Raw genomic sequence first — 20,946 nt, forward strand, 5'->3', positions numbered from 1 at the left:
AAAAAAAAAAAAAAAAAAAAAAAAAACTTGCTTGGAAATAATTCACTGGGGGTGGACACGTGTTGTTAATTACGGACCTGAGTTATGGGTTTATGCGAGTTCATTGTACTATTCTACCTTTTATACAAAAAATTTTTAATTTCTATAATAAAAATTTTAAAATGTCATTAAAAACTCCTGGAATAAGTGATTATAGCAAGGTTGCAGGAAACAAGGTTAATATATAACTGCAATGAACAAGTGAAATTTGAAATTAAAAATACAATACCATTTATATTAGCATACCAAAAAAAGATTTAGGTATAAATCTAACAAAGTATGTGTAAGACATATACGAGGAAAACTACACACTACAAACCTCTGAGGAAAGAAATGAAAGAACTAAATAAATGGAGAGATATTCTACGTTCATGGATAGGAAGATTCAATATTGTCAAGATTTCAGTTCTTCCCAATTTGGTCTAGGTCTACAAATTAAATGCAAACCCAATCAAAATCCCAGCAATTTATCTTGTGAATATCGACAAACTGATTCTAAAGTTTCTGTGGAGAAGCAAAAGACACAGAATAGCCAACACAATAATATGAAAGAGAACAATGCTCAAAAACTGATACTAAACAACTCCAAGACACACTATAAAGCTACAGCAATCAAGACTGTAGTACTGGTGAAAAAAATAGACAAAATGATCAATGGAACAGAATAGAGAGTCCAGAAATACACCCATATATATGAATTATAATCAACTGATCTTTGACAAAGGAACAAAGGTATACAATGGACCAAAGACAGTCTTTTCAACAAATGGTGCTGGAACCACTGGACATCCACATGCCAAAAAATGAATCTAGACACAGACCTTATACCCTTCACAAAACTTAACTTAGAATGGATCACAGACCCAACTGCAATGCAAAATTGTAAAACTTCTAGACAATAACTTAGGAGAAAATTTAGATGACCTTGGGTTTGGCAATGACTTTTTAAATATAACACCAAAGGTACAATCCATGAAAGAAGAATTGATAAGCTGGACTCCATTAAAATGAAAAACTGCTCTGCAAAAGACACTGTCAAGAGAATGAAAGACAAGCCACAGCCTGGGAGAAAATATTTGCAAAAGACTCAAAATTACAAAGAACTCTTAAAACTCAACAATAAGAAACAACACAATTAAAAAATGGGCCAATGACCTTAATAAACACCTCACCGAAGGAGATATATAGATGGCAAATCAGCATATGAAAAGATGTGCCACATCATGTGTCATTAGGGAAATGCAAATTAAAATCAGAACCACTACACACCTCTTAGACTAGCCAAAAATCCAGAATACTGACAACACCAGAGCTGGCAAGGATGTGGAGCAACAGGAACCCTCATTCATCACTGGTGGGAATGCAAAACGGTACAGTCACCTTTGGAAGACAATTTGGCACTTTGTTACAAAACTAAGGATCCTCTCACCCTATGATTCCACAATTGCACTCCTTAGTATTTACCCAAAGAAGCTGAAAACTTATTCCCACAGAAAAACCTGCACGTGGAAGCAACCAAGATGTATTTCAGTAGGTAAATGGATAAACTGTGATACATTCAGGCAATGGAATATTAGCCAATGCTAAAAAGGAATGAGCTAATGAGCCATGAAAAGACACAGAGGAATCTTAAACACATATTACTAAGTGAAAGAAGGCAATCTGAAAAGGTTACATACTGTATGATTCCAGTTATATGACACTCTGGATAAGGCAAAACTATGGAGACAGTAAAAAGATAAGTGGTTGCCAGAGGTGAGGGGAATGAAAGATGAATAAGCAGAACACAGAAGATTTTTAGGACAGTTAAACTACTCTGAATGATACAATAATAGTAGATACATGTGATTGTACATTTGTCCAAACCCAAAGAATGTGCAACACCAAGAGTGAATACTAATGTAAACTATGGAATTTCGGTGATAATGATGAGTTGGTATAGGTTCATCAATTGTAAGAAATGTGTTACCCTGGTGAAGGATGTTGATAATGGGGGAGGCTATATACGTGTAGGGGCAGGAGGCATATGAGAAATCTCTACCTTCTGCTCAGTTTTGCTGTAAATCTACAACTGCTCTAAAAATTAGTCTATTAAAACACTTTAAAATGCTATTAAGGAAAAAAGTAACAACAAAAAAAGTCTTTCTTATTCTTAGGTCTTGAAGATATTCTTTTTAATAAATTTACTTATTTATTTATTGTTGCATTGGGTCTTCGTTGCCGCACGTGGGTTTCTCCAGTTGTGGCGAGTTGGGGTTACTCTTCGTTGCAGTGCATGGACTTCTCATTGCAGTGGCCTCTCTTGCGGCAGAGCACGGGCTCTAGGCACACGGGCTTCAGTAGTTGTCGCACGTGGGCTCAGTAGTTGTGGCCCGCGGGCTCTAGAGCACAGGCTCAGTAGTTGTGGTGCACGGGCTTAGGTGTTCCACGGCATGTGGGATCCACCCGGACCAAGGCTCGAACCCATGTCCCCTGCACTGGCAGGCGGATTCCTAACCACTGCACCACCAGGGAAGCCCGAAGATATTCTTCTAAATTATCATTTATGAGCTTTGTTATCTTGCCATTCACATTTGGGTCTATAACCTAAACTTTGGAATTGATTTATAGGTATGCAGTAAAGTAAGGAACAAGAGTTATATATTTTTTCCACATGGATTTCTAAACGTCTCAGAACTAACAGAAAAAAGACCATCCTTTCCTCAATGCTCTTCAGTATTACCTTTTAAATGAACAAAACTCCATATATGAATAGATCTGTTTCTAGGCTCTGTGTTTCATTTGTCTATGATTCTATTTTAAGGCTATCCCACATAGTCTTTTTAAAATTATCTACCTATCTATCTATCTATCTATCTATCTGGGCTGTGCCAGGTCTTCGTTGCGGCATGTGGGATCTTTAGTTTCAGCATGTGGACTTCTTAGTTGTGGCATGCATGTGGGATCTAGTTCCCCGACCAGGGACCAAACCCGGGCCCCCTGCATTGGGAGCACAGAGTCTTACCCACTGGACCACCAGGTAAGTCCCTATCCCATATAGTCCTAATTACTGTAGCTTTATGATGTCTTAACATCTGACACAGCAAATTCTCTGACCATCAAGAATTCTTTGGCTATTCTTGGCACTCTGCATTGTTATATACATTTAGAATCACTTTGTCAAGCTACAGAGAAATAATTTTTTTTTAATGGGAATTGCATTAAATCTATAAATCCATTTTGGAGGACTGTTTTCTTCAAGATGTTGAGTCTTCCAATCCATGAATATGGTATATCCTTCTATCTAAATGTTCTTTCATTTCTTTCAATAATGCTTTATCATTTTCTGATAGTGTTCTTACACATTTTTAATTAAATTTCTTTCTATTTTATACTTTTGGTACAGTTGTAAGTGGCATCTATTTTTATATTTCATTTTCTAACTACTTATTGCTGATATAAATAGGTGTGACTGCTTTTTGTAAAATGATCTTATATTCAGCAACACTGTTAAAAATCACTAATTTTAGTAGTTTAGATTCTTTTGGACTTTCCATGTATGGTATCTACAAAAATTCCACAGCAAACATCAACACAGGGTGAAATGCTGAGGGAGCTTTTCCTTTGAGACCAGAAAACAAGACAAGATGCTTGCTTCATTACTTCTTTATTCTTCCCAACTTTATTGAGGAATAACTGACAAATATAACTGTATATATTTAAAGTGTACAGTGTGATGACCTGATATGCTTATACACTGTGGAATGATTACCAAGATCAAGATAATTAACACATGCATCCTCTCACATAGTTAACTTTCTTGCTTCACTACTCCTAGTCAACTGGCAGTCCTAGCAACTACAATAAAGCAAGAAAAAGAACTATCATAAATATTAGAACTCTATTATTCATGGATCATCTTATTTCCTTTCATTTACATTTTTGATGATTTGTTTTTCTTTTCCTAACTTCCTAAGATGGACACTTAGCTCACTGATTTGCAGACTACTTTCAGGCATACCTCAGAGATATTGCGGGCTCAGTTCCAGATCACTGCAATAAAGTGAACATTGCAATAAAGTGATTCACACAAATTTTTTGGTTTCTCAATGCATATAAAAGTTATGTTTACACTATGCTGTAGTCTGTTAAGTGTGCAGTAGTCTATGCACATTTATGTCTAATTATGTCTAAAAAAATCAATGTACATACCTTAATTTAAAAAATACTTTATTAACCATCATCTGACAATACAGAGTTGACATAAACCTTCAATTTATAAAAAACGTAGTATCTGTGAAATGCAATAAAGCAAAGTACAGTAAAACGAGATATGCCTGGACACTTAAAGCTAAAAAAAAATTCTCTCTAAGCATGGTTTTAGCTGTATCCTACAAGTTTTTATATATAAATTTCTGTTATTTTTCTGTTTAAAATACTAATTTCTATTTTGATTTCTTTTTTTGATCCAACTGTTATTTACAAATATTTCATAATACTCAAACATTTGGAGACTTTCTAATTATCTTTTGGATAACTAGCTTAACTGTACTGTGTGCATAACAACCTGTATGATTTTAACTATCTAAAAATTGTGGCAGCTTGCTTTATGACCCAGTATATGGTTAATTTTTAAAATGTTCTAGATGCACTGGAAAAGAAAGTAATAAACAGTTGTTGGAGGTACTGTTCTAAATATGGCAATTAAATATTAGCAAATTACATTTGCTAATCATATGATTCAAATATTTTATATCCTTATTAATCCCTCATTTGCTTGTTTTATCAGTTACTAAGGGATCTGTGTTAAGAATGTACTATGACTGGAACTCCCCTGGTGGCACAGTGGTCAAGAATCTGCCTGCCAATACAGGGGACATGGGTTCGATCCCTGGTCCAGGAAGATCCCACATGCCGCACAACAAATAAGCCCATGCACCACAACTACTGAGTCTGTGCTCTAGAGCCCGCGAACCAGAACTACTGAGCCCACGCACCACAACTACCGAAGCCCGCGGGCCCTAGAACCCGCGAGCCACAACTACCGAACCCGTGTGCTGCAACTACTGAAGCCTGCGCACCTAGAGCCCGTGCTCCACAAGAGAAGCCACCACAATGAGAAGCCCACGCACCACAACGAAGAGCAGCCCTCACTCACCACAACTAGAGAAAAGCCCACGCTCAGCAACAAAGAGCCAATGCAGCCAAAAAATAAATTTTTGAAAATTTATTTTTTTACTTAAAAAAATATTTTATGTATCCTTATAATTGTCTAATATGAGGAACAGTCATTTTAGGATAGAGTTGCAAAATTCAGAGGAAAAATATTTTTTAAAAAAGAATGTACTATGACTGTGAATTTGTGTAGTTCTTTAAATTCTGTCAATTTTTGTTTTAAAGCTGTTATTAGAATTAATTTTTCTGTTAAATTAAATCCTTTATCATTATGAACTGCTCCTCCTTTGTCCCTAATCATGCTTTTCTGCCTTAAAGTCTACTTTGGCTGATATTAATACATCCATATCCAGAAGAGTTTTCTTTTGCTTAGTCACTATTTTTTTCTTATTGTGGTTAAAAAAAAAAAAAAGCGCCATCTACCATCTTAACCATTTCTAAATGTATGGTTCAGTAGTGTTAAGTGCATTCACATTGTTGTGCAACCAATCTCCAGAATTTTTTCATCTTGCAAAGTTAAAACTCTGTTATCTATTCAACGACACCCCATATCCCCCAGCCCCTGGCAACCATCATTCTTCTTTCTGTTTTTCTGAATTTTACTAATCTAGATACCTCATACAGGTGGAATCAGACAGTATTTATATTTTTGTGATGGGCTTATTTCACTTAGCATAATATCTTCAAAGTATATCTGTGTTGTAGCATGTAGTAACTATGCTTTCAATTTAGTAGTTTCCCTGGAGATTATAACATCTATTATTGACTTGAAAATTCTAATATTAGTTGGTAGCTTTACCCTCTTCATTGACAAAGCAAGAAAGCTTATGTTCCTCCAAACTTATGGGCCATCGATTTTGTATTATTCTTTATATATTTTTAAATCCTAATAAAACATTCTTACTGTTTTATACAATCAATATTCATTTAGATTTGCCCACAAATTTGTGGTTTTCATTGCTGTTCGTGCCTTCTTGCATCTCCAACTTTCCAACTGGGTAGTCTTTCTTCTGTATTCAATACCTTTAGTACTTTTTTCTATGGAGTTCTGACAGTGATGATTTCTATTTTGGTTCATTTTCGGTGTTCTGTTGTTGTTCAAACCACTTATTTGCTCTTTATTCCAGAAGGATATTTTTACTGTAGATGATGTGTATAGAACTGTAGACTGGCAGCTATTTTTACTCAGCCCTTTAAAGATATCATTCCACTGTCTTCTGGCTTCTGTGGTTTCTGTTGAGAACTTATCTCATGTGATACTTGCAAGATTGTTGGATTTTCAAGATTTCCAGTTCTCTGCTGAATTTCTCCAAGTTGTCTTTATTTCCTTGAACCTTTTAAGAATAGCTGTTTTAAGTCTGTTTTGGATTATTCCAATATTTGGGTCTCCTGTGTAGCATTTCTATTTCTATCGTTTCTTGTTCCATATTGTTATTATTTCATTGCCTCATGTTTCTAATTATGTTTTATTGTATACTAAACACTCTATTTTTAAAATTTATGGTAAAAGTAATTTGTGAGGTTACCTTCTTCCAGAGAGAATTTCTTTGCTTGTACCAAGGCACCTACATTACCTCAAACCTATCCCAGAGCACAGGGGATCACAAGTGCCCCCTCACACCCCAGAAGGCCTTCTATATCAACTGCAGTCCACTTGGCTCCAGGATTTGTCAGCATTCAGCTTCTCAGCTGCTCTATTCTCTTTGCTTCACCCAAAGGACTGCCACTTATATGAGTTATCAACAGCAGTCAAATTCACAGAGACAGAAAGTAGGATGGTGGCTGTCAGGGGCTGGGGGAAGGGAGAATAGGGAGTTACAGTTCAGTGGGTACAGAATTTCAGTTTTACAAGGTAAAAAAAGTTGAGGAGAGGAGGGGAAGAGAGAAACATATAGGTAGCTCTGTATAAGATGAAAAGTACCAAAGGAATTAAGTGATAGCATGGTACCACAGGATAAAAAAATGGTCATTCATGATCAACTACGAAATTTGAGTAGGCTGTTTTAGTGTTTCGGAGGTTTAAATATCAAATGTGGAGGTATTTTATAGCTGAATAGTTTTACAAAGGAGAAAAGAGGAAGAGAGAGAACCAAATTTAAATGCAAGATGAAGTCGACAAAAAAACTACTTATGAATTTGCTCTTATCATTGTAACTTGATATAGTTAGACACTGATAGGCAAACAGTTTTTACGTCTAGAACAATATTAGCAAACCTGACTGTTAAAAAGAGTCTAATATACCACCCCCAGAGGTAGTGATTCAGAATTTTCTTTTTCCATATCCAGGATGATTCTGATACATGGTTAAGTTTGAGAGACAAAATTATCTGACAAAATCAGTACTCTTAAAATATTTTTAAAATTACAATGTTCGGTCTCACCCTTCTCTAGTCTCTAAAGGCCAATTAGGAATAATATAAGATACACTAGTAACCTGTGGGAATCACAACTAAGCCTATATTCCCAACCTTGGGTTACCCCTAGAGTTGGTTTTCTATAATCCAGTGCTGGATTCAGAGATCAGTCAGAAAAATGTAAAAAGTTATGTATATCTATTCCACTATAAATTCACATTATAAACCTGAAAGGTTCTCAAATATTTGCCTTAGGTTCTACTCACAGGTTCTTTTGTTTATCTCGTGATTTTCGGCATTTAGGTGTCCAACAAACAGTATACGTAAACCAAGGGTAAGGCCCACAGGAGATTTCTGGCAGAAACATTTCTTACCTAGTTAACTAGTAAGCCACATGAACCAGTAGACCATTTAAGGTCTGAAGATCCACTCTCTGTTGCCACTACTTAACTCAGTGCTAGCCAAACAATCTATGATAAAGAACTAGTTGTTGTTTTAATTTCTAATCCTTTGAGGACCAATGCTTTTATAAAATACAATAAAACCGGGCTGAAGGGCTAGGATGGCATGAGGGGTTCAGCAAGTCCTCTCCTTAAAACGCCAAGTATTAAACTGAACAAAACTGCCAAAAACAACCATTTCAGGGCTATGGAAATCAACCAAAGGCACACAACAAATTACTAAGAACCTGCCAGGGCCTATGTCAAAACAGTGGAGTCTGTACCCTTCTTGCCTAGGACTGCTCCCATTCTCCTATTTCCAGCTCCCTGGGGAACAATAGCTTTATCAGGGCAGGGCAAACCATGAAAATCAGCAGCTTTACTGCCAAAGAAAGCTACCTTGATCTGGAGAGGAGGGCAAAACCTCACAGCTCTATCAGCTCAAGTGCAGAACTCAGTAGGAAATGAATAGAAAAACTTGCTGCTTTGCTACTCCGAAGCTGGAGTCTTGGTTGGCTGAATGGTAAATAAATAGGAACAATTTCCTAAACAAATAGGAAATTTTTTATTTATTTATTTTTTAGCGGTACGCAGGCCTCTCACTGTTGTGGCCTCTCCCGTTGCAGAGCACAGGCTCTGGATGCGCAGGTTCAGCGGCCACGGCTCACGGGCCCAGCCGCTCCGCGGCATGTGGGATCCTCCCGGACTGGGGCACAAACCTGTGTCCCCTGCATTGGCAGGCGGACTCTCAACCACTGCGCCACCAGGGAAGCCCCAAATAGGAAATGTAACAAGGAAATCCTGGAAATGAAAGAGCCATAGAAAAGCTAGATAGGGAATTCCCTGGCGGTCCAGTGGTTAGGACTCCATGCTTTCACGGCAGAGGGCCCAGGTTCCATCCCCGGTTGGGGACCTGATATCCTGCAAGCCACATGGTGCAGCCAAAAAAAACCAGAAAAATGAAAAGCTAGATAAACTTTCTACACATCCCTAACTAAATGAGAAACTCTGTACATGTACAGGGGAGACCGGTGGAAAGTAAAAGTCAAAGCAAAATTGAGAACTGTCTGAATTTTGAATGTGCTCCCCAACCCACACAGATCAATCAGCAGAGGATAAGAGTCTATAGGTTTGAGATGTTTGAGCACAACCTTGGTCCAAATCATTGGCTGAACACTGCAGACACAGGGACAACCCATAAAAAAACAAAGCTAAAAAATAAAAATTACAGGGGCTTCCCTAGTGGCACAGTGGTTGAGGGTCCGCCTGCCAATGCAGGGGACGCAGGTTTGTGCCCCGGTCCGGGAGGATCCCACGTGCCGCAGAGCGGCTAGGCCTGTGAGCCACGGCCGCTGGGCCTGCGTGTCCGGAGCCTGTGCTCCGCAACGGGAGAGGCCGCAGCGTGAGAGGCCCGCGTACCGCAAAAAATAAATAAATAAATAATAAAAATTAGAATTTAAAAATGTGCAGATATATTAGTGGCTGTACACATGGAGGAGGTAGATTCTTCAGTTTTAAGTCCAGACTAATTCTTTAAATACCCTCCGAAAATTAATACCAATCCAGAGTTAACACAATATATTATCTAAACTATCCACTTTTTAAAAAAGCTTTAAGAAAAGAAAGATTCACTCATATACAGGAAAAAACCCAAACACCTGTCAATAGAAACTTATTCTGAGAGGGTTCAGTTGGTGCACTTAACAAAGACTTCAAAACAGTTAATATAAATATATTCAAAGAATTAAAGGAAAATATGGTCATACCAACTCAGCAAATAGAGAATCTCAATAGAGAAACAGTACGAAAAGGAGCTAAAAAGAAAGTCTAACTGAAAATACAATACCCAAATGAAAAGCTTACTACATAGACCTAATAGCAGATCTGAGATGGCAGAAGAATCAGTGAAGTTTAAAAGAAATCAACAAATGGGCTTCCCTGGTGGTGCAGTGGTTGGGAGTCCACCTGCCGATGCAGGGGACGCGGGTTCATGCCACGGTCCGGGAGGATCCCACATGCCGCGGAGCGGCTGGGCCCGTGAGCCATGGCCCCTGGGCCTGTGCATCCGGAGCCTGTGCTCCGCAACGGGAGAGGCCACAACAGTGAGAGGCCCGCGTACCGCCAAAAAAAAAGAAAGAAAGAAATCAACAGAAATTAAACAATCTGAAAAGTAGGAAAAAAACAAGAGAAATGAACAGAGCCTCAATCACCTGTGGGATAACACCAAGCTTACCACTATACATATAACAGGATTCCTAGCAGGAGAGGAGAGAATGAAAGAAGCAGAAAAAAAAATTTTTTTGATGAAATTATGGCCAACATTTGATGAAATTCCCAAAAGGGCCACACCAAGCTGTATCACAGTCAAACTGTTAAAGACAAGGAGAAAATCTTAACAGCAACAGTAGAAAAATGACTCATCACAAAGAATAATATGACATATTCAGTGGAATGGCATATTCTAAGTGCTAAAAGAAAAAAAAATGTCAAAGAAGAAGTCTATATCCAGCAAAACTATCCTTCAAAGATGAAGGTTAAAATACAAACATTCCAGACTTTTAAAAAGGCTAAAAGAATCCATTCCTGTCAGATCTGCCCTACAAGAAAAACTAAAGGAAATTCTTCGGGCTGAAAGGAAATAAAACCAGACAGGAACTCAAGTCCAGAGGAAGGAATTAAGGGTACTCAAAATGGTAAATATTTGGGTAAATATAAGAGACTATGGGGACTTCCCTGGTGGCACAGTGGTCAAGAATCCGCCTGCCAATGCAGGGGACATGGGTCCGAGCCCTGGTCCGGGAAGATTCCACATGCCGCGGAGAAACTAAGCCTGTGCGCTGCAACTACTGAGCCCGCACTCTAGAGCCCGCAAGCCACAACCACTGAGCCCATGTGCCTCAACTACTGAAGCCTCCGCACTTAGAGCCCGTGCTCCACAACAAGAGAAGCCACCACAATGAGAAGCCTGTGCACTGCAACGAAGAGTAGCTCCCACTCGCCACAACTAGAGAAAGCCCGCACGCTGCAACGAAGACCCAATACAGGCAAAAATAAATTAATTAATTAATTTAAAAAAAAAGAGACTATGTATATATTTTTTTCTCTTTTCTTCTCCAAATTTCTCCCAAAGGTATAAGATTGTTTAAAACAATAAACAACATGATATTGTCATAATTATCATATATAGTTATATCATACATAGATATATGTGAAAATAATAGTACAAAACAGAAGGAGAAACTGCAGTTTGCTAAGCTGCTTATGAAGCTATTATTGTAAGCCTGGCAAGTGAAGCAATATAGCGGACTGTTTAAGGATACCAAATCCCAGTCTGGCACCAAATTCCAGATTTGGTCCTTAGTAGCTCTGAGGCGTTGGGGAAATAATTTAATATCCCTGTGCCTCAGCTTCCTCATTTGTAGAACAGAGATAAGAAAAGTAACTACGTTAGAGGGTATTTTTGTGAGGAATTAAACAAGGTAATATACATAAACCCTTAGAACTGTGTCTCCAAATATTTTGTGTTAAATAGTATTATTCATGAAATGATATCTAAACAAATGACATATGCATATCTTATTTCTGTACACCATCATCTCTTGAACTTCAAACACTGCTATGAAATAGAAACTATTACACGTGCCACAACTAAGGAGCCCACATGCCGCAACTAAAGGACCCAGCGAGCTGCAACTAAGGAGCCCTGGAACCACAACTAAGGAGCATGCCTGCCGCAACTAAGACCCGGTGCAACCAAATTAATTAATTAATTAATTTTAAAAAAGGAAACTATTATTATTTCCCATTGAGAGGGAAATGGGTCCCCAATTCAGGTCTTTCTGACTAAAAATACTCTGTTCATTCTCAACGTGTCTATATCTTCACTCAGGCCAAGGTGGAAGTCACAAATGACAAGCCTGGCTTGGGTTCCAGCCCTCTGAGAATGAGTCTTGCCTCAGCTTTTGTTTTAATGTCTGCAACAACTGATTATAAATGTTGCTGTGATTCTTGCACGGCTTTCCATGTGTTTTGAAGCCAGATCCCCAGGCTTGTTTATCATATTTATTTTACTGCATTTAAAAAAAAATAAGAAACAAACAAATGTTTGGACAACAAACTAGGGCTTATATATTATTCAGCAGAATAGGGAAGGATTCCCTAGGATTCCCTACCTCATCTGGTAGGGAAGGATTAATTTTTTAAAAAGCCTCTTTTCAGGATCATGGAAAGCTTCTACTCTTCTGATGTAACCAATTCACAGTCTAGCCAGTAAAAACAAGACAGTGTGTTTCTTCACATCATCTCAAATTCTGGGTTATATCATTTAACATTTGCAAAGCCCATGGGCTAAGAAGTTTCTTATTGTGAGTATAAAAGAGGTCTACTAGCTTGTTATATGTTTATTTATGATTTGCTTTTCATCTTCTGAGAACTGCTTTTTAAAATATATTATCCATGTTTTTAATAGATGATTCATGTACTTCTTACTGGTCTTGAAGTACTATTTTCAGATTAAGAGTAACATCTCTTAAAAAAAAAAGAGTGCATATGTATAACTGATTCACTTTGCTGTATACCTGAAACTAACACTGTAAATCAACTATACTCCAATAAAAATTTAAAACAAAATAAAATAAAATTACCCTGTAAAAAGAAGAATAAAACAAAACAAAACAGGAGGAGAGGCAATGAGGCTATACTAGAACAAATTTACTGTATTTTACCAGAATTAAGTCAGTATTAGCTTGAAGTAGCTTGTGGTAAGTTAAAGGTGCATATTGCAACCTAGAGCAATCACTAATAAAATAACTATTTTTAAAATAGCTTTAAAAAAATCAGAGGAGGGACTTCCCTGGTGGTACAGTGGTTAAGAATCTGCCTGCCAATGCAAGGGACACAGGTTCAATCCCTGCTCCGGGAAGAACCCACACGCCGCAGAGCAACTAAGCCCGTGCGCCACAGCTACTGAGCCTGTTCACAACTACTGAAACCCGCGCAGCTACAGCCCACGCTCCACAACAAGAGAAGCCTCTTCAATGAGAAGCCTGCGCACCACAACGAAGAGTAGCCCCTGCTTGCCGCAACTAGAGAAAGCCTGCGTGCAGCAACGAAGACCCAACGCAGCCAAACAAACAAACAAAAAAACCACTAAAAAATATGTTTAACACAAAAGAAGGAAATAAAGGAGTAACAAAGGAATAAAAATGAGACATATAGAAAACAACAGATGGCAGGCATAAACCCAATCATAGTGATAAATACTTTCAATGTGAAGGACTAAATAATCAAAAGGTAGAGTTGTTAGACTAGATAAAAAGCAAGATCTAACTATATGGTGCCTACAAGAGACACCCCTTAGACTCCAAGACACAAACAGATTGAAAGTAAAAGGATGAAAAATATATTCCCTGCAAACAGTAACTGTAAGAGAGCTGGAACGGCTATATTACTAGCAGAAAAACTAAATATATTACTAGAGATAAAAAGAACATTTTGTAATGATAAGAAAATCAATACATCAGCAGAATATAACAATTATTAATCTATATACACTTAATAACAGAGTCCTAAAATATGTGAATTAAAAACTGACAGAATACGGTTTCCCTGGTGGCGCAGTGGTTGAGAGTCTGCCTGCTGATGCAGGGGATACGGGTTCGTGCCCTGGTCTGGGAAGATCCCACATGCCGCGGAGCGGCTAGGCCCGTGAGCCATGGCCACTGAGCCTGCGCGTCAGGAGCCTGTGCTCCGCAACGGGAGAGGCCACAACAGTGAGAGGCCCGCGTACTGCAAAAAACAAAAACAAACAAACAAAAAAACTGACAGAGTAGAAAGGAACAATTCAACAATTACAGCTGAAGATTTCTATACTTTTCTCTTAGTAAATGACAGAACAAGTAAACAGAAAATTAGTAAGGATATAGATGATTTGAACACCAGGATCACCCAACCTAACTGACATAGATAGAATACTCCACCCAACAACAAATCAATACACATTCTTTTAAAGCACACATGGCATATTCTCCAGAACGAATCATATACTAGACAAACACATCACAAGAATGGAAAACTACAGACCGATATCTCTCATGAATACAGGTGTAGAAATCTATGACAAACAGAAACCAGTAACATAAAAAAAGATACATACTATGACCAAGTGGGATTCATACCAGGAATGCAGAATTGGTTTAACATATGAAAATTAATTAATATAATGCTCTATATAAATAAAGGACAAAAACACATGATCATAACAATAGATCAGAGTTTCTCAACTTCAGCAGTATTGACACTTTAAATAAAGCCAAGCACATCTTTGTTGTGCGGAGCTGTCCTGTGTAGTGCAGAATGTTTACAGCATCCTGGACCTAAATCCACTAGATGCCAATAGAACCCTAGCCCCAAGCTGTGACCACTAAAAATGTCTCCAGACATTGTCAAATATCCCCTAGGCGGCAAAATCATCCCTGTTTGAGAACCACTGAAACAGATGCATAAAAACATCTGACAAAATCCCAATACCCATTCATGTAAAAACTCAGCAAGGTGCAAGATAAGAAGAGAGAGGAACTTCTTCAAACTGATAAAGGGCATCTAGGAAAAACTTACAGGTAACATCATACTTAATGGTAAAAGACTAAATGCTTCTCCTCAAGAGTGAGAACAAGGCAAAGATGCCTGCCCTCACACTTCTTTGCAACAATATACTGCAAGTTCAAGCCCATGCAAAAGGCAAGAAAAAAGAAATTACAGTCATCTAGAATGGAAGAGAGGAGGAAAACGAACTTTATTCACAGAGGACACAGTATTATATATTGAAAATCTAAGTTATCAACTAAAAACTACTTGAACTAATAAGTGAGTTTAACAACAACAAAAATCAAATGTCTCACTCACAACAGCATCAAAAAGAATAAATTACTGGGACTTCCCTGGTGGCGCAGTGTTTAAGAATCCGACTTCCAATTCAGGGGACGCGGGTTCAAGCCCTGGTCAGGGAACTAGATCCCATATGCATGCCTCAACTAAGAGTTCGTGTGCCACAACTAAGGAGCCAGTGAGCTGCAACTAAGGAGCCTACCTGCTGCAACTAAGACCTGGTGCAACCAAAATAAAAAATAAAAAAGAGATTAAATTACTTAGGAATAAACTCAACAAAGGAACTGCAAGGTCTGTTCGCCTAAATCTATAAAACATTACGGAGAGAAAGTAAGATCTAAATAAATGTAGAGATACGCTACATTCATGAATTGAAAGACTCACTATTGTTAAGATAACAATTCTCCACAAATTGATCTATTGATTAATGCAACCTCTATCAGATTCCACGCAGATATTTTTGTATGAATTGACAAGCTGATTCTAAATTTCTAAGGAAACATAAAGAAACCAGGATAGCCAATAAAGCTTTGGGGGAAAAAAGGTTGGAGGATTTACTCTACACCTTACCTATTATACTATACTTTAAGAAAAGATAAACTGGGTTTTATCAAAATTAAAAACTTTCACTTTTAAAAAGACACCATGGGGAATTCCCTGGCGGTCCAGTAGTTAGAACGCTGTGCTTTCACTGCCAAGGGACCGGGTTCAATCCCTCGTTGGCGAACTAAGATCCCACATGCCACGTGGCAGCGGGGGGAGCGGTGGGAAGACACCATTAAGAAAATAAAAAACAAATCACAGACTGGGAAAATATATAAATATATTTGCAAATCATGTACCTGATAATGGACTTGTATTCAGAATAAAAAATTCTTACAACTATAAATGGAGTATAACCTTTAAAAATTGCGAATCACTATGTTGTACACCTGAAATTTATATAATATTATAAATCAACTATACCTCAATTAAAAAAAAATTGTGGGGGGGGAAGAAGACCTACAACCCAATTTGTAAAAATGAATAAAGAATTTAAATAGACATTTCACCCAAAAAGATATACAAATGGCTAATAATCACATGAAGAAACAGTCAACATTATCAGTCATTAAGGAAGTACAAATCAAAACCACAATGAAATATCAGTACACACCCAGTAAAAGAGCTATAATAAAAAAGACACCATACCAAGTGTTGGCAAGGATATGAAGCATCCAAAACCAACATTTATTGCTGGTGGCATTATAAAATGGTCAGCCACTTTGGAAAACAGTCTGGCATGGCAATTTCTTTGAAAATTAGCCAGTTCTGCTCCTAGGTATTTCTCCAAGAGAAACAAAAACATATGTCCACACAAAGACTTGTAAGCAAATGTTCATAATTTATAATTATTCGTAATAGTCAAGACTGGAAATAATCCAAATGAATAATCAACTGGTAAATGGATAAACAAAATGTGATACAACCTGTGATACTGTAGTATAATAAGAAATAAATATTTTGGTCTTCATCCCCAGTTCCTGGCTAAGTACTCCTAAAACCTTGGTAACTCCCTAAGCTGTAAAGGTGCTAGGAGCATGTTTTGTTCTAGTATTTGGTATTTGACTCCAGTTCCTAAGAGATCACAAATGCCTTGAAATTTCCTGGGTGATAGGAGTTCTAAGGAAGCAACTTGGTGGGTTCCTGGACAGCTTCAGGATGGGGGCATGGTCACCAGAAAGATCAAGCCATAATTAAGGCTTGGAACTTTCAGCCCCACACCCATCCGCTGGGTAAGGGAAAAGAGAGGAGTTAGAGATGAGTTAATAATACTCAATCACATTTATGTGGTAAAACCTTGAAAAAAATCTCTGAAGTATGGGGTTCAGAGAGCTTGCAGGTTAGTGAACCCATCCATGTGCTAGGAGGGTAGTACACCTAAACTTCATGGAGACAGAAGCTCCTATACTGGGCACCCTTCCAGACCTCATCCTATATACCTCTTCATCTGGCTGTTCATCTGTATTCTTTATCACATTCTCTTCTATGTATATAAACCAGTAAAAGTAGTAAGTGTTTCCCCGAGTTCTGTGAGCATTATAGCAAATTACTGAACCTGAGAAGGGGGTCGTGGAAACCACCCGTTTGTAGCCAAGTTGGACAGAGGGGTGGATAACTTGGGAATCCACTACTCAAGATTGGTGTCTGAAGTGGGAGCAGTCTTGAGGGACTGAGCCCTTAACCTGTGGGATCTAACGCTAACTCCAAGTAGACAGTGTCAGAATTGAATTGGATTGTAGGGACATCCAGCTGGTATCAGAGAATTGGTCAATGTGGGAAGAACATCCACACTCCTGGTCACACAAACATCATGAGTAGCAGAGTGTAAAAAGAAACAGGTTTTTCCTTTTTATACCTTAATGCTACTCAGCAGTAAAAAGGGGCAAGCTACTGATACATTAAAAAACATTAAGGAACCTCAAAAACATTGCACTAAATGAAAGAAACCAGACACAAAACCATACTGTATTAATCTGTTTATATGAAATCTCTAGAAAAGGCAAAACTAAAGACACAGAAAGTAGATCAGTGTTTGCCTGGGGTTGAAAGCAGGAATTGATTGTGAACAGGTAAGAGTAAACTTTTGGGGGTGAGGAAGGTGTTTTAAAATAGGATTGTGGTGATGGTTGCACAACTGCATAAATTTACTAAAAACAGGATATTCCCTGGCAGTCCAGTGGTTAGGACTCAGTGCTTTCACTGCCGAGGGCTTAGGTTCAATCCCTGGTCGGGGAACTAAGATCCTGTAAGCCTCAGGGCAAGGCCAAAAATTTTTTTTTTTACTAAAAATAATAACATTGTCCATTTATAATTGATGAATTTTATAGTATTTAAATTATACCTCAATAAAACTGTTTTGAAAGGGTTTGGATGTTACAGCACTGTCAAATCACTATAAATGAGTTTCTAGGGACTTCCCTGGGGATCCAGGGGTTGGGACTTCACCTTCCAATACAGGGGGTGCTGGTTCAATCCCTGGTTGGGGAGCTAAGATCCCACATGCCTCGCGGCCAAAAAAACAAAACATAAAACAGAAGCAATATTGTAATAAATTCAATAAAGACTTTAAAAATGGTCAACATCAAAAAAATAAAAGTTTCTAAACAGTCTCCATTTAAAAATATTTCTCTAGTTCACAGATCATACTTTGAGAAGCACTGATCTGACTTCTGCTAGGTGTTGGCTAAAAGGCTTGGAGCAATCAATGGCTGCAGCTGAAATTGACCTTAATTTAAGCCATACAAGTTTAACTCCACTAAATGTTTCACTAAATAAGAAATTTACCAGTATTACTGATATAGGAAAATATGGAAACATGGTCTACTGTGGAATAAAAACATAACTCATTACAAAATGACACTTAGTAAATGAGTTGTCACTAGAGAACAGAAACTACCATAGTATCTATCTTTTTAATGTATTTTAACTAAGTTGATAAAGTGAGTATAATTATTTGGGCTAATAAAGCCCAAAACTATGAAATTTTAAATATATAAATGAATTAAATGAGATAGAATTTTATAAGTATTTTGTATTTTGGGGGGTTCAAATATCAGTTATATATATGTATATATTTGTTTCAGAGAGAGTCCTAACAACATATAAGCTTTCTTTCGTTTCAACTAAGTGTAAATCTAGGCTACGTTCAATCGAAATTTGTTAGCACTTAATGCCTATGATGTGATCTAAAATTTATATTTATTTTACAGCAACTGGATAGCAGTTATAGAAAGCAATGATACTCTTTTATAGCTCTGGAACAACACAGGCATGAAATAAACAAAGACTCTATAGTTTTTAAAAGGTCAAAGCAATCTGAAGTCAACTTTTTAAGGAAAAATTAAATGTTAAACTTTTTAGATTAAATTTTTAAAACTTTTCAGTTGATAAATCTCACTCCACAGAAGAATTCAGCTTCTTTAGTAATCTAACCATTCCTTAGATCTCAGATGTTCCTTATACAGGTTTTCTATACAATGAAAATACAGCTTTCAAAACCACAAGCAGCTGTAGTATATTGTTTTCTTATAATGAGATTTTTGATTTGGCCAGTCAAAATTAAGTTTAAAAGCATTTCCTTCAACCTAAATGTCCATCAACAGATGAATGGATAAAAAAGATGTGATACACACACACACACAATGGAATACTACTCAGCCATAAAAATAAGAATGAAATAATGTCATTTGCAGCAACGTGGATGGACCTAGAGATTATCATACTAAGTGAAGTAAGTCAGAGAAAGACAAATAGCATATGATATCACTTATATGTAGAATCTAAAAAACTGATACAATGAACTTATTTACAAAACAGAAATAGACTCCCATACGTAGAAAACTAACTTATGGTTACCAAAGGGGATAGTGGTGGGGAGAGATAAATTAGGAGTTTGGGATTAACAGATACACACTACTATACCTATAAAACAGGTAAACAACAGGACCTAGTTATAGCACAGGGAACTATACTCAATATCTTATAATGACCTAATGGAAAAGAATAGTAGGTATGCATGTGTGTGTCTGTATATACCTGAATCACTTTGCTGTACACTTGACACTAATACAACATTGTAAATAAACTATACTCCATTAAAAAAAATTTTTTTTAAGCATTTCCTTCATATTTAACACGTGAGACCTGGGTCTACAGCTTTGTTTTGAATTAAAGAACATTAACTTTAAATCGAAAATTAAATTGAGGGGAAAAAAACCCAGGATAGCTATGGTCATTCTTTTAACAAACATATTCCAGTTATGTGTGACAGTTCTAGTGCTATTTGTCCCTTTACATTTTTGCAGCTATTCTTGGAAAGCTGAAAAATTGACTTCATCGTCTTTGTTGTCCCTTCCTCCTTAATAAGTACTCTTGATATTTCTTGACTCTTTGCAACTTATATTTTACTTTATACAAAAAGCTAGAGTCATAATCCCAGAAGGAAAGCTAAAGAAGGAATCGATGACTAGAAGCATTTACTCTTGCTTCATTTCCTGCCTCCGAAGAAACATCAACTCACAGGATATAGAATATCCTGTAGTAAGTTATCTCCTACCCCTTATAACATATGTTCACTCTCCAAAAAGTGCACTTTCAAGATGCATTTGGCTTTCCTAAAAGTATATTAATAAGTTTATAAGAGTAGAAAAGCATTGTTATATGAATTAATTCACAAACTAGTAACACAAAAAGCTATAATCTAATATCCACAAATCCTTAGGTAGTTAAAGGCACAACAGATAAAGCTGTGAATGTTCCATACTCTTCTAAAATTAATTGTGCAGTCATGACAGAAAGATAAGTTATAACTATCAGTAGTGTTGCACTAGGTGAGGAAAAGCATGACATCACTCAAAACTATGTACAGATAGAAATGGTGATCATTACTCCACAACTATGCTTTTAACAATTTATGCCCACATGGAATCTTACCCTTCTGGTTTTGCTTCCTAGACATTTCAGGTTTTTTTAATCTCAAAAAATACAGAAGAAAAGTATCCTTTTGCCTTGTCTTGGTTCTGATTGTAGTGATCTCTGATTTAAAAACAGGCAACAGAAGGCTGTAGTTGGAGGTGATAAATATAAAAATCCTGATTATTCAAAATTCTGTTCACTAGCTGTCGATCTCCTTTTCTTCTCTCGTATCAACTTCTTGTCAGGAAATATCATTGCAGACATTCATGTCTCTTTTTCCAGGGAGATTCTGGGGGGAAAACACACAAACACATATTCACTATTACAGTAACAGCTGTACAAAATTTCTAAGAGATATCCACAGACTTTATTTTATACTTTTTCTAAATGAAACTAGTTACTAAAAGAAAGTACTCTAGAAAGAATATAGTTATAAAAAGCAATATTTTAATTAACACAAAATTTTAAATCAACTATACTTCAATTAAAAAAAAATAAGAAATCACTGTAAACCTTTAAAAAAAAGCAATATTTTGCTCTTTAAGAAACATTAATCTTAGAATCAAACCAACTTCTTAGTTCAGAAAGCATGTTTTCTTATTCTTCTTAGCTTGTA

General features: G+C 37.0%; 1 protein-coding gene across 4 annotated transcripts in view; it reads right to left on the bottom strand.

Annotated features, from left to right (window-relative positions):
• The window catches only part of SPATS2 (spermatogenesis associated serine rich 2), a 151,315-nt gene that overhangs the window by 55,439 nt on the left and 74,930 nt on the right, over window positions 1-20,946 (bottom strand). For all 4 annotated transcript variants that reach the window (XM_024736774.1, XM_024736776.1, XM_024736773.1 and 1 more), the window contains one exon: window positions 20,349-20,619. In XM_024736774.1, coding sequence (XP_024592542.1) covers window positions 20,349-20,373 — 25 coding nt within the window. In that variant the 5' untranslated portion in view covers window positions 20,374-20,619. The remainder of the gene's footprint in view (window positions 1-20,348; window positions 20,620-20,946) is intronic.

Source organism: Neophocaena asiaeorientalis, unplaced genomic scaffold, assembly GCF_003031525.2.
Source record: "Neophocaena asiaeorientalis asiaeorientalis breed wild unplaced genomic scaffold, Neophocaena_asiaeorientalis_V1.1 scaffold134, whole genome shotgun sequence".
NCBI classification, from domain to species: domain Eukaryota; kingdom Metazoa; phylum Chordata; class Mammalia; order Artiodactyla; family Phocoenidae; genus Neophocaena; species Neophocaena asiaeorientalis.